At 36.6% G+C, this 12,889-nt stretch overlaps 2 protein-coding genes across 2 annotated transcripts; both read left to right on the forward strand.

Annotated features, from left to right (window-relative positions):
- Positions 1 to 2,641: 2,641 nt before the first annotated feature.
- Positions 2,642 to 5,267, forward strand: LOC132159784 (amine sulfotransferase-like). The gene is made up of 6 exons (XM_059569389.1): positions 2,642 to 2,865; positions 3,056 to 3,258; positions 3,328 to 3,454; positions 4,484 to 4,578; positions 4,710 to 4,890; positions 5,087 to 5,267. Exons 1-6 carry the CDS (start codon positions 2,700 to 2,702, stop codon positions 5,212 to 5,214), a joined length of 900 nt encoding a protein of 299 aa, XP_059425372.1. The 5' UTR covers positions 2,642 to 2,699; the 3' UTR covers positions 5,215 to 5,267.
- A 1,328-nt stretch (positions 5,268 to 6,595) lies between these two features.
- rrp36 (ribosomal RNA processing 36) lies at positions 6,596 to 9,471 on the forward strand. The gene is made up of 8 exons (XM_059569388.1): positions 6,596 to 6,832; positions 7,123 to 7,475; positions 7,606 to 7,741; positions 8,123 to 8,189; positions 8,306 to 8,410; positions 8,496 to 8,570; positions 8,695 to 8,812; positions 9,041 to 9,471. The coding sequence occupies exons 2-8, from the start codon at positions 7,181 to 7,183 to the stop codon at positions 9,217 to 9,219; spliced, it is 975 nt and encodes a 324-aa protein (XP_059425371.1). The 5' UTR covers positions 6,596 to 6,832; positions 7,123 to 7,180; the 3' UTR covers positions 9,220 to 9,471.
- The last annotated feature ends 3,418 nt before the right edge of the window (positions 9,472 to 12,889 follow it).

Here is a 12,889-nt window from a genome sequence, read left to right on the forward strand (position 1 = left end):
GGCTCGGCTCGGTGTTCATCTTCAGTTCTCTCCTCACAGCAGTTCAGTCAGGTGTACTGTTTGAGTAAATGAATTACTCCGGGATATTGGTTTGTTTGAACTCAGTGGGAGTGTCAGCTACATTAAAAAAGTTAACAGCTTAAGTCATTTGTGGATTAATGCTTATTGGAGATGTGAACCATTTCAAACGATTCAGTTCGATTTGGTGAACTGGTTCAAACAGGTCCGGTTACATCGAATGATTCGTTCGCGAACCGGATATGACAAACTGCTTTGTTTTGAACTCTCTCTCACAACAGACACGGAAGAGAAGACAAAGCTGAATAAAGTCGTGGTTTTTGCTATTTTTGGACCAAAATGTATTTTCGATGCTTCAACAAATTCTAACTGACCCTCTGATGTCACATGGATTATTTTGATGATGTTTTTCTTACCTTTCTGGACATGGACAGTAGACCGTACACACAGTTTCAATGGAGGGACTGAGAGCTCTCGGACTAAATCTAAAATATCTTTATCTGTGTTCAGAAGATGAAGGGAGGTCTCACGGGTTTGGAACAACATGAGGGTGAGTTATTAATGACATAATTTTCCTTTTAGGGTGAACTAACCCTTCAACTCCTGTACATCATTTGCAAAACCATCAGACGATCTTTTGTCGGTGGACAGACTGTAAAGCCACAAGATGCGTGACATCACAACAGATGGCTTTAATGAACAAATTTAGTTTGTGATCTAGTCAGAAGAAGATGCTGTGCTGCTTCAGTGCATTACAGGCATATGACTCGCCAGAACGTAAAGTAGCGTTTGGTCACTCTACACCGCTACTAATATCAGCCTCAGAGATCACGGCCACGGACCGTTGGCTAAACGTCTGATGCATATGGGACACAAAAGTGGAAACACTTCAGGAGTGTCAAAGTCGTCATTGGATTGGTTGAATTCTAGAGGATTTCCACGACGTGTGTCACGTTCTTTAACGTACCGCCTGGAAACAAAGATATCGTGGCGCCAAACCCCCTCACGAAAGTAGAACGCCGTCGTGTTTAGAACTGTGATGAACAGCGCTTATCAGGATCAACTAAGCGCTGGATTTTCAAAAGTATGTTAAATATTTAAAGTTCACGGCATATAATCTTTAAAATATCTCAGAGAGTTTTACACACCGGTCTGTTATTTTGGCAACATTTCCACACTGCGAAACATGACGATGAACGAAACTAACTGTGATTGGAATTTTAGAAAAAAAATTTACTTATTTAAAAAATCTTTATCCCTAAATCCTATTAATCAATCCTGTTTCCTTTAGCTAACTTATTTGCAGTATATTTTTGATTGTTTAGGTCTGGAAAAAGTTACTGGAAAAGCTACACTGTTTTGAATGTAGCGTCACTACTGTAAAGCTACTAAGAAAATTAGTTATGCTAGTAGCGTTGCTACTTGTAGCTAGCTACTCCCCAACACTATTTCTAAGATGATTCAATTCCTCAAAATGACCAGTAGATGTCAGCAAACACTGTCAAGTTCATAACATAAGCACAAACAGCGGATTCAAACTCGAATGTCGATTGCATAAAAAGACTACAGCAGGTTCTTTATCATCTGTGCCACTAGAGCTGTTTGATAATCTCTTTTGTAATGTTGACTATCCTAATCACGTTGGTGCACAAATAGTAAATAGTTAGAGTAAATAGGTTCTGCCAACAAGTTTAAATAGCCCCTCTGAAAGGGCCATTCATTTTACATTTTAAAAAATTTGAATAATTTAATAGTAAATAATCATTTCTGTGTGTGTGTGTGTGTGTTTTAATAATGTTAGTGTAGTTTGTGCATCAGTTTCTGTGCTTCAAACTTTCGTAGTCTTTATCTAGGCTTATGTTCAAAACTGCAAACAAGTGTTAGGATGATGGGATTAACCTGGGACAAAGCCCTAGAGTAAACTTTTTTTAAACAGCTCTAATCACTTATGCGTGACTTTTAACAGTGTTGTTTTCAATGTTAGGTGTAGAATGGCTTAAATGACCCCATATAAAGAGATTTTACAATATAGATCACATGAAACATTTCCTTCTGAGTCTGATATGACCATTTTATTGATGTTTTTTTCTTTCAGTACAACTACATCAGCGGTCCTCAACCAGGGGACCGGGGCCCAAAAGGGGCCCTCAGCAAACCTCCAAGAGGGACCACAGAATGACTTTAAAATATTTAAAATAATAAATTATTGTTAATATATTAAAATAATTGAATTCTAATCTGATTTAAAATGCAAAATCACAAAACAATAATGTAGCTTCGTTTTCATAATTACAGCAGAAATTCATAAAATAGGCATATTCTAGCATACAGTTTTATGATGGGCCACACGAGCAGTTAATTTCAAGCTTGAGAATCACTGATCCAGAATACTGTTGAATTTATAAAGATCCACCAAATGCAACCATAGTTTGTGCATTACACCATACCTTTGCATTCATATTTGTGATTTTATTGGCCTTCTAAACTTTACTACTGCATTTCCCATTTGAAATGATAACATAGATTGCATCAAGGAGTCCAAAGTTTGGCCATGAATTACATAAAAACAAATAACACTTTAACTTGCTATTGTGTAAGTCTGGCCCTGGGTATATCAAGGTCTTCTCTGCTATTTATGCTCTTTACTAGTGTTGTTGATTTGGTTCAGTGAGACCTCAAACATGGCTCAGCAGGAATACAAAATGCTTGGTGACAAAATGTTCACCTACAAAGGAACTGTTTTAACTTTGGCAGAAAATCATGATCTTACTCCAGAATATATTGACAGTTTAGAGGATTTTGAAACAAAGGATGATGATGTCTTTGTTGTTACCTTCCCCAAATCTGGTAAGTGAGATGTTAAGCTGTATTTCTGATGTCTATTTCAAAGTACTTCTGTACTCAAACTTTCTGCACACTTAGACTTTGCCACTGTTTAAAAAAGCAGAACAATGTGAATTATGCTTTACTACGTAAATGTTGAATTTAAAAAAATCAGTCAAACCCAATGTATTTTAACTCTACACCTGTCTCTCAGGTACGGTGTGGACCCAGCAGATCATGACGTTAATATATGCAGAAGATTTCCCTGACAAAGCCAACCAAATCACATACGAACAGATGCCTTGGCTGGAGTATCGGATCACAGGGAGAGATTACAACACACGTCCATCTCCAAGACTCTTCTGCTCCCATTTACTCCAGCCACTGATGCCCAAAATGCTGCAAAGAAAAGGAAAAGTGTGTATGCGTTCATTAGATGATGGCTCGATGTCATGCACGTTTTAATACGCCTGTCTTTGCTGTCAGGTCATCTATGTCATGAGAAACCCTAAAGACGTCATGGTGTCATATTTCCATTTTTCCAACAACATGAAACAACTGGATTCTTCTGAGAGCTTCGATGTGCTGCTGGAAAAATTCTTCACTGGATACAGTAAGGGCCAAAACAATACAGCCCTAAATAAAGAGGATGAGGACTGTTTCCTGTGAGAGTAGCCTACAACGTGATGTTTTATTAACAAATTTCGGGATAAGCATGTACAGATAATCAACGCAGCCAATTCCGGGGGGGTGCTCAGTGTTCGGGCCAATGCCAAGCTGGGAGCCCTCTCCCTGGGCATCATGCTATTCTTCTTGCTTTATTATTTGCAAGGTGAATTCGTAATACCAGTGTCTGTTTCTATAAAGTGAGACAGTTCCATATTTGCAAGGATACCACTGATGATTCAAATGCAAGTTTTGAGCAGAGTAGAGTAGTACGTGTTGTTTGTCGTCAAATGCAGGCATGATTTTATGTTTACGCAGCGCGATATGCAACACGTAATAAGACAGTGTTAGTCATTATGATCACTAATTATGCCCCCACTGGGTGCAACAAATGCCTCGTTTGTAATGTTTTTTTGTTTTGTTTTTCTCTTGTCATGCTGGGACACGTCATCACAGTATGGTAAGGGGACTAAAATTTCTGTCAAACTCTTAAGGTATTTGTCCAATCACAACGCACTTTCAGAAAGTCAGGGCATAGAGAAGCAACAATAATGAACATTATGTGGAAAAAAATGTTTTTTTTTTTACCTTAAACTGCATAAACACACGTCATTACACTAAATACACAAAGTAATGTTATATTTAGTGACATTATATGACCCCTTTAACAGTCACAATCTATCTATTAATCCTTGTTTGTTTTTTTATCTTAATGTATTTTACAACACTTCAGCTTGTGGTTCTTAGATGGGGGTCATGTTTAGGGATTCTTTACATTAGCAAAATCTCTGAGAACCTCCCGATGACTCCAAGTTTGCAGTTTTGAAAAATAGTGGCATGGAACTAAAGTGTTCCTGCTGGTTTCATTTTTAGTTTAACACCTAATTCTTCACCTTGAATCTTAAATTATTTTGTAGTTAATTCCTTTTCTTCTCAACATGTTTTTGTGACCCTGCTGCCTGTTTCTGGTTTGTAGTGATTGGTGGCTGTTGGTTTGACCATGTTAAAGGATGGATCACAAATCAAGACAAATACAACATCCTGATCCTTACTTATGAAGAAATGATCAAGGTGAGACAGGTTTGGCCTATGACCCTTTGACCTTTCCATCAAACTTATTTTGAGTTATTGTACAGTATTTCTCTTTGGATATATATGGATCTATATAGACTAACTGATGAAATGTATAAATCTTTTATCAGGACCTCAGATCCGTCGTTGTGAAAATCTGTGAGTTTGTGGGAAAGAATCTGTCAGACGCAGCGATTGATAAAGTGGTGGAGACAGCCACGTTCAAGCACATGAAGAAAGACCCAATGGCCAACTATGAATCCCTTCCTCAGAATGTCACAGACCGTCCAAAGGGACTCTTTATGCGCAAAGGTCAGACAATAGTGAAAAACTAAGAGTTGGTAATTTAAGCAGCATCAAATAAAGCTTCAAGATATGAATGTATCACCTTCATGTCAATAACATTTTTCAAATGGTTCATTATTTAAAATTGCATTATTAAATGTGATAAGTATGACACATCAGTGGGAAAATGATATATTAATGTGTTCAACCTGCTGTGTTACAGGAACAGTTGGGGACTGGAAGAACTCTTTAACCGTGGCTCAGAGTGAATGTTTTGACCGTGTCTACCAGGAAAGAATGAAGGACGTTCCTCTTAACATGGTCTGGGACATCTCAGAATTGCATGGCTGAAAACCCAAGACGTGGCATACATTTTACAAACTAATAAACCATTTATATGTGAATGGATGTGTTGGCTATTATATCAAAACAGATAACAGTCAGGGAATCATGAGGTTTACTGACCTTAGGAAATGCATGATTTGATTTGATATGTGCAAAGGCTGATAATAAAAGAATAGGTTGAAGAAATTAGTCCAGAGGTTGGCCATTAACTACACCAAAATTACTTTGACGATTGTGTAACAGCCTGTAATCTGCCTGTAGATATATCAAGGTATTCTTCACTATTTACAGTCATTGGTTTGGTTCAGTGAGACCTCAAACATGGCTCAGCAGGAATACAAAATGCTTGGTGACAAAATGATCACCTACAAAGGAACTGTTATAACTTTGGCAGACAATCATGATCTTACTCCAGAATATATTGACAGTTTAGAGGATTTTGAAACAAAGGATGATGATGTCTTTGTTGTTACCTTCCCCAAATCTGGTAAGTGAGATGTTTCAAAGTGAAAAATCCAGAGTTTGTCATTTATGCAGTGCCAAACAAAGAATCAAGATATAAAGATTTAAAATTCGAAGAACATTGTTTTTTTCAATCCCCTTCATGATTATAATATTAATTTAATTTCCCCTGCCTGTCTCATTCAGGCCTGTGGACAATCCAGTCATTATTAATGCAACATTTCTTCTATAGGAGTCACTGAAGACTATTGAAATAGTTCATTATTTAAAAGTTTATTATTTAATATGATTTTTGACAAATCAGTGGCAGACTCTTAACATGGTCTAGGACATCTCAGAATTGCATGACTGAAAACCCAAGATGTGAAATACATTTTACAAACGAATAAAGATAAAACACTATTACAATAATAAAATGAAAGCATACTTTGTAATCGGATGTGCTGGCTACACAACCATATCAAAACAGATACCAGATAAACTAGTCTTGACGGAGTTTAAAGGGTTATTGTGAAAATTATGTAAAATGTGCAAACAACATGAATTTACAGTCTGTATTTTTCAACCAGTGTCTCTCTCTCTATTGGTTTGAAAGTTTAAGAAATATATATAATTATAGAATAACGTTCCAGACGTTCCAGAATAACGTTCTAAAAAAGTCAAATATATATATTTGACTTTTTTAGAACGTTATTCTGGAAACTAAAATGTTAATTAAATCTATCTTTATATTACATTTAATTTCAGTACACTCTTAATATTATTATTACCTTTTTATTATTATTGTTATTTGGCTATAATCCTGATTATTATGAATGAATTTACAGGGCTATCGTATTAAATGCAAAAAACACTAATATCGAAGTGTCTTAAAAAAAATTTGACAAAAAAATAAAAATATACCGGGACCTTTATTTTGATAGGCGTGTTGTGACGCGCATGCGCTGTTCTTACACTTCCACGTGCGAATGGGAAGCGCATTTCTCGCAAATATTCATCTTTGCTAGTTCTGTGACATAATAATTGATAGCAGTTTTGTTCTTCTTGTTAGGTGGCAGTACGTTACATCTTTAATAAGCACGTGTTGTTGAGATTTTCTTCATTCTGTCGGAATGTTTGTCTGTTTAACTTGAGCACGGATGTCTGAATACAAAACACCAGGGTAAGTACGAGCAAAATGCTAATAAACAAATCTAACGTTTTATGGAAGCTTTTCATATATTGCTTACTGTGGTTGAATGACAACTTGACGTTCATAATCTATAATTTGATATTATATGTGTGTACTTGACAGCAATTTTCAGGCCAATTTTAATGCATTTACAAGATTATTCAGAATTAATGTAATTGGTCTTAAGTAATTATTAACAAGTAACATCAAACTTATAAATATTTCATTTTATATGTTCTTAAATTTCGTCTTTTTAATAACATGATGCCTAATTTCTACAGCTCATAGACAAGCTAAATAAAAGCAAGATTAAAAAAAGGACAAAAAACCCAAAACATAATGCCTAAATCAGCAAAGAGTCCGACTAAAATGGAACATCAGAGTTCAGATGATGAAGAGGACGTTTTAGAGATGGAGAGAAACTTTGCTTTACTTCGTAAAAGGAGTGCAATGCAAACTTCAGCAGAGGATGAAGAGGAGATGAGAGATGAAGCTGAACCTGAAGAGGACGAAGACAATGGTGTGGATGATGAAGACGAAGATGAGTCAGGGAGTGATGAAGATGAAGCAGATAGTAACCCTGAAGATGGAGTCAGCAATGACACATCACACACGGAGGGAAACCTAAAAAAAGGTAAGATCGAATATGTTTGTAACCCTGGCAATGGTTTTATCATTTAAGCTATTATTTAGGAATATTTAATTGCTGAAGCTGTTGAAAAGAGCAATTTCACATTTACTTTCATGTCTTTGTTTTTGTGTAGAATTGTCAACCATGTCCTTTGAGGAAATCATGAAGCTACAGAATAAAGTTGGAACAAAAGCGTACAATAAAATCGCTTACGGTGCCACAAAGACTCAGAGGAAAAACGAGCCCATGAAACGACTAACTAAACACAAGTACCTGCAGTGTTTAGTATTATTTCTATGGATTAATTGTTATTTATTTGTGTTTTGATTTTGCTTATATATACTCATTTATTTCAGTTAGTTGTCAAGGCAGCATGTGCATTTTTTTCAGTTTTCACATACATAATATTAGTATTCTATTAGATTTGTTTCATTTCAGGTGATGAACATTTTTTTTAATAGTTTTAGTTACCAATAACAACACTGTCCTGCTTAGCTAGGCTTTTAAAAATGTAACCACCTTTGATCACTGTTTTTAGTGGTCCATCATGCTAAAAACAAGAAAATACTCATTCATGTGGGTTAAAGTTATTTTGTATAGCTGTTTTTGGTTTATGTGTATGCGTCATCTAAAAACGATATGTTTCTTAGACCTCAAGAGATTTCTGCAAAGAAACATGTGCCTTTTCTCCGAAAAGTGGTTCCTGTTAAGAAAAGGGTGCGTTTCGGGAGTTTTTTTTTAATTTAATATTATTAATGATTGCTCATAATTAGAGTTATTATAGGTATTTTAACAAACTGTGATTTTTCACTTTTTAAACATTACTTTTTCAGATTTCAAGGGACCCTCGCTTTGATGACCTCTCGGGGGAATACAAGCCTGAAATTTTTAACAAGACGTACAAATTCATTAATGTCATCCGGGAAAAGGAAACAAAAGTCTGTCAAATTCTAAAATGCCTTACAGATTTCTTTTGGTTTTCATTATATGCATTATTTTTATGCCTACTGCGATTTGTTTCAGATAGTGAAGAAGAAACTCAAGAAAGCCAAATCAGACTCTAAAAAGGAAGAATTGAAAGCCTTGCTTAAAAGAATGGTACAACACTTTAAACTTAAATAATTTAGAGAACACTATATAAAACATCATTACAGTTGTGAAAACCTTAATATTGCAGTTCATGATGTGCTTTATGTCTAATCCCTGTATGTGTGTACAACAGGAAAACCAGCAGAGGGCCCGACAAAGGGAAGAGCAGGAAAAAGAAAAGGAACTTCAGTTCAAGCGGAAACAGAGAGAGTTGGTTGGCCAGGGACACAAACCGTTCTACCTAAAGAAATGTAAATCCGTCTTTGTTCTTATCCTGTTTCATGACTTTTGACCTTGTGAACATATATCTAAAGTAAAGTACATTTAAGTTATTTTGAAGAACATTTGTTGGTGAATGTCATACTAGACAGTTTGAGCACCAGTGTTCATAGCTATGTGCTATTTAGAAAGAAAACATCAAATAATATATGGTTGTATGATAATTTATAGTATATAACATCTTTAAAACCTTTCTACAGCTGACAGGAAGAAGCTGGAATTGGCTGAGAAGTACAGCGAGCTGAAAAAGAGCGGGAAACTGGAGAACTTCTTGAGTAAGAAGAGGAAGCGTAACGCCACCAAAGATCGCAAAAAGTTGCCCAATCAGCACAAGAGACGCCAAGTATGGACCAATCCTGGCCCATCTGTGGCACCTTGAGTTGTTTATTTGTCTGAGTGTGACAAAATGCAGAAGAAAGTCTGCTAAAAAAAGTAAATCCTGCTGGACGATGATGTTAAAAGCAGACTTGGGATGATTCGAGTCGTACATTTCACCTACATTTGCAGAGTCATGGATTAAGACGTGTTTTCTTAACAGATTCGACATTTAAGATGCTTATCTTGAATATCCATTTTCTTTTGTTGTTTAGTTACGTTTTGAACATTTTCTAAAAATAAAATCTTAAATGTATTCTCTGACGCCTCTATTATTTTACCACTAGATGGAGCTGCCGATTCTTCAAATAAAGAATCTCTGCATAAACCTTTTTTTTTTTTTGCCTCAGCAAACCTCCGTTCCAAACCAGCAGAAGTTAATATGCAGAAAATCAACTATCTGAACTGCCACCGTATGACGTTAATCCAATTTTTTGACCTCAAGGGCACTAGGCGTAAACCCGTTTATACAGACATCCGTCAACGGGATGAGTCAGCTTGTATTTGTATCTGCCCTCTCAAAATCCAAATATATTTCTCTTTCGTCTATATCATGACCCATTTAAACACAGCCTGTTTAGGCCAAGGTTGTTTGTGGTAAATCCACTGGGTTTCGAAGATGGGCGTATCTTGAAATTGCTGTGATTATTAAGACACGAGCAGCAAGCACCCTGCTCGAACAATCACAATTTTTCACAAACCTTAAGTTTTCAGCATCTTCAGTGTTCCTCTGGATTAACCCACTATGTAGCAAGGGTTTCCTAAAACCTTGCAATCCTGGAGCAAACACCCCTTGGTTCAATCTGCACAAGGATAAAGTCCACACTTAATCATTTCATTTGCATCCTTGAGTAATGGATGGGACTATCATGGCTATATATCTTCCTAACCTGCTGGACCATGTGCAACTAGAGTCCATCACGTCCCTTAAGGGGGTGGATTTAATGCAGTCTACAAATTTCAAGAAGGGCTCGATTTCAAAGCAGGACACTCCAGCTAAGATTTTTGTGTTTGAAACCATCCTCACTTGAATACAGAACGGTGGATTAGAGGTCTTCCGTAACCTTTGGTTATATGTTGGAATCATTCCTCTGCAGTTAATTCCTTTCTTTGGGTCACCGGAGGCTTTTAGAAATCTTGTCTCTGGAATCTTAAATACACAATCCTTTCCCTTTCATCGTTAATCTGTCTTGTTAAAGATGCAGTCGTATTTCCGGTATTAATGAGAAAGAATCCGATGCTTTGGCTAAAAGAAGATTGTAGCATTTGTCATATGCTCTATGGCCATTGGGCCACCCAAAGGAGTGATAGCTGGAACACGAGCAGAGATCGGAGAAAGCTAAACTGGCAAGCATCATTATTAATCCAGAAGTTAGGATATTGCTACTGCTTCGTGCACAGGAAAGTAACCCAAGGCAACCCGAGACTCTTTTGCAATAGGCACAGAGGACAGATTTGCATTTTATTACCAATGTGTCACTTCGTTGATGTCTTCATATTTATAGATACAACGGTGGAATAAGTGGAGTGGGATTGGGAAATGAAACAGACCAGACTCAAACCTCACCAAAGGGCATCAAAACAAAAAACGTGTTAGTACAAGGACATGCTCCTTTCATCTTTTAATCAACTTTTGTTATTCCAGGAATAACATTCCTATCAAAGAAACTTAAACCTATGTCAGTCCTCGACCTTGAAATATGGATTGATAAGAATGGTGTACATGCACCCAAACCTAATCTCTAAAATTGTGATAGTAATATTGTCCCAGGACCAACATGTAAATGTATCCTACTTTGCAAAACCATGGTCAAAGCTCCGTGTTCAAATCATTCTTGTTTCTACTAATGACATGAAATTTATTTTGGTTGAAACCGTATTACTTGCTGAACAATTTAATATTTCCTTTTTTGCTGTCATTTTCTGCCAAAGACAGGAAGCATTTTTAATGCAAGTACAATGTAATGAAGTGCTTAACATGCATTCAAGGTGTGTAGGGTGACCATACATCTACTTTTCCCCAGACATGTCCTGGCCAGGATTTCTAAATTGCCTAAAATGTCTGAGTTTAGGCTTTGATCTGTTGTTTTCATTTCATTTGCTAAAGGTAATTTCTGAAAATAGTTGGACTAATAGCATGCAGGCATTATACACAATCGACCAATCGTGGTGTGAGGAAAGAAGGCATCTGTAGAGAACAGTCAAAGAAAAAGAAATGCATGTAAATATAATGTACAAGGACTACAGAAAGCATGTTGTTAAAAAAACAAAGCTAAGACAATTTCGGCAATTTACAAATCTCTGCCAGAACATGTTCTGTATGGTCAGCCTAAAGATGTATAAATGATGTTTTGCCTGTGTATTGATTGGTACATTTAAGTATTTCAGTTAAATGTACATGAACATGACCACAAAGTCATAATTATGAAACTCGAATTTACCAGTTTCAATTGCGGATGCTATGTATGCAACACAAGTATTGACAGTAAAAAAAAAAATCCAGTTAACCGTAAAACCATTGGAAATGTAGATTGGTCATAAAGCATTTTCAGACAAAGCATTTTTTTTCCCGCTTTTTTCACCAATGACACATTAGCATAAAACTTTTAGGCCTACAAACGAAGTTGTCCAGTCTAAATTTACATTACAACTTCTTATGATCAGTACCAATTTCTTTCCACCACAAGTGTTTAGTGATTAAACTCATAAAGGCCAAAGTTTCCCACTGCCAATCATGACTTTAAAGTGGCATTTTTGCATACTCAACACACAAGTTGGATCACTCTGACTTCAAACTTCTTCATCAAGCAGACGATCATTTTAACTCCTTAACAATCAAAAGAGAATGTCTTCTCATTTTTTTTAGTTCTTCCCTGAAAGATTTCTAAGATAAAGTGGTTTGCCTTGCCAAGAGCCAACAATCCATTTCAGGGGTGGCCTGCTGGGAAATCTCCTGCTAAATGAGGAGGGAGCTGTGTGCCTTACAGACGCTGACTCCGCGACACCTCTGCCTCGTCCCCTGACACATTACGACAGTCCTGTCCATAATGATATTAGCCGACGGAGTGCTGAGAAGCAAACTGCCGCCTGGATTGAATTACCAAACCCCGCAGTTTCTCTCGCCCGTCAGATTATCTATCTGATGACCGTAGGATGGAAAGTGGATATTTCGAGATGCTGCCCAAGTCTCACATGTCTGCTTTCCAAGGCTAAAGATTTGTTTATGACTATGGATATTTGAATTTTACAAATGAGGTGGTTGAGGGGAATCAAGGACTCGTTTAGGGATGCAACATGGTGCGGATGCGATTGATGTTGTGTCAGTTTAGAGTTAACTGCATTGATAATAGGGAATTTGAGTTTGGATGTGTGACAAAAGGACATCGCAAACACAGGCAGACTTTTAACACTGTTCCAAGCCAAGCCATATTGCTTGAATATAAAATGGTTATTTCAGGCTGAAACACTTGAAGGTTAAATCACATTTGGTTTAATCAGCCCAATGCCATTGGCAGTGGACTTGCAAAGGTCTGTATTTGCATAGCAAAGCTTAGAGTGTGAAACACAAGACAAAAGAAATGTAATATTTAGACTTTGCAATCAATTTTGGGCACAGAAAAGACACAAATATAAATATAACAAATCTTTCCTTATTCATAAAGACCTCTTGTTGA

This window comes from Carassius carassius, chromosome 16, assembly GCF_963082965.1.
Source record: "Carassius carassius chromosome 16, fCarCar2.1, whole genome shotgun sequence".
Lineage (NCBI taxonomy): Eukaryota > Metazoa > Chordata > Actinopteri > Cypriniformes > Cyprinidae > Carassius > Carassius carassius.

What these genes read in the sequence shown, in the direction of transcription:
- LOC132159784 (XM_059569389.1), top strand. Translation starts at nt 2,700, where the DNA reads ATGGCTCAGCAGGAATACAAAATGCTTGGTGACAAAATGTTCACCTAC. An exon ending in TGTTACCTTCCCCAAATCTG is followed by an intron (nt 2,866 to 3,055) that starts GTAAGTGAGATG and finishes CCTGTCTCTCAG; the next exon opens with GTACGGTGTGGACCCAGCAG. An exon ending in CTTATGAAGAAATGATCAAG is followed by an intron (nt 4,579 to 4,709) that starts GTGAGACAGGTT and finishes ATCTTTTATCAG; the next exon opens with GACCTCAGATCCGTCGTTGT.
- rrp36 (XM_059569388.1), top strand. Translation starts at nt 7,181, where the DNA reads ATGCCTAAATCAGCAAAGAGTCCGACTAAAATGGAACATCAGAGTTCA. An exon ending in TCCGGGAAAAGGAAACAAAA is followed by an intron (nt 8,411 to 8,495) that starts GTCTGTCAAATT and finishes GATTTGTTTCAG; the next exon opens with ATAGTGAAGAAGAAACTCAA. An exon ending in AAGCCTTGCTTAAAAGAATG is followed by an intron (nt 8,571 to 8,694) that starts GTACAACACTTT and finishes TGTGTACAACAG; the next exon opens with GAAAACCAGCAGAGGGCCCG.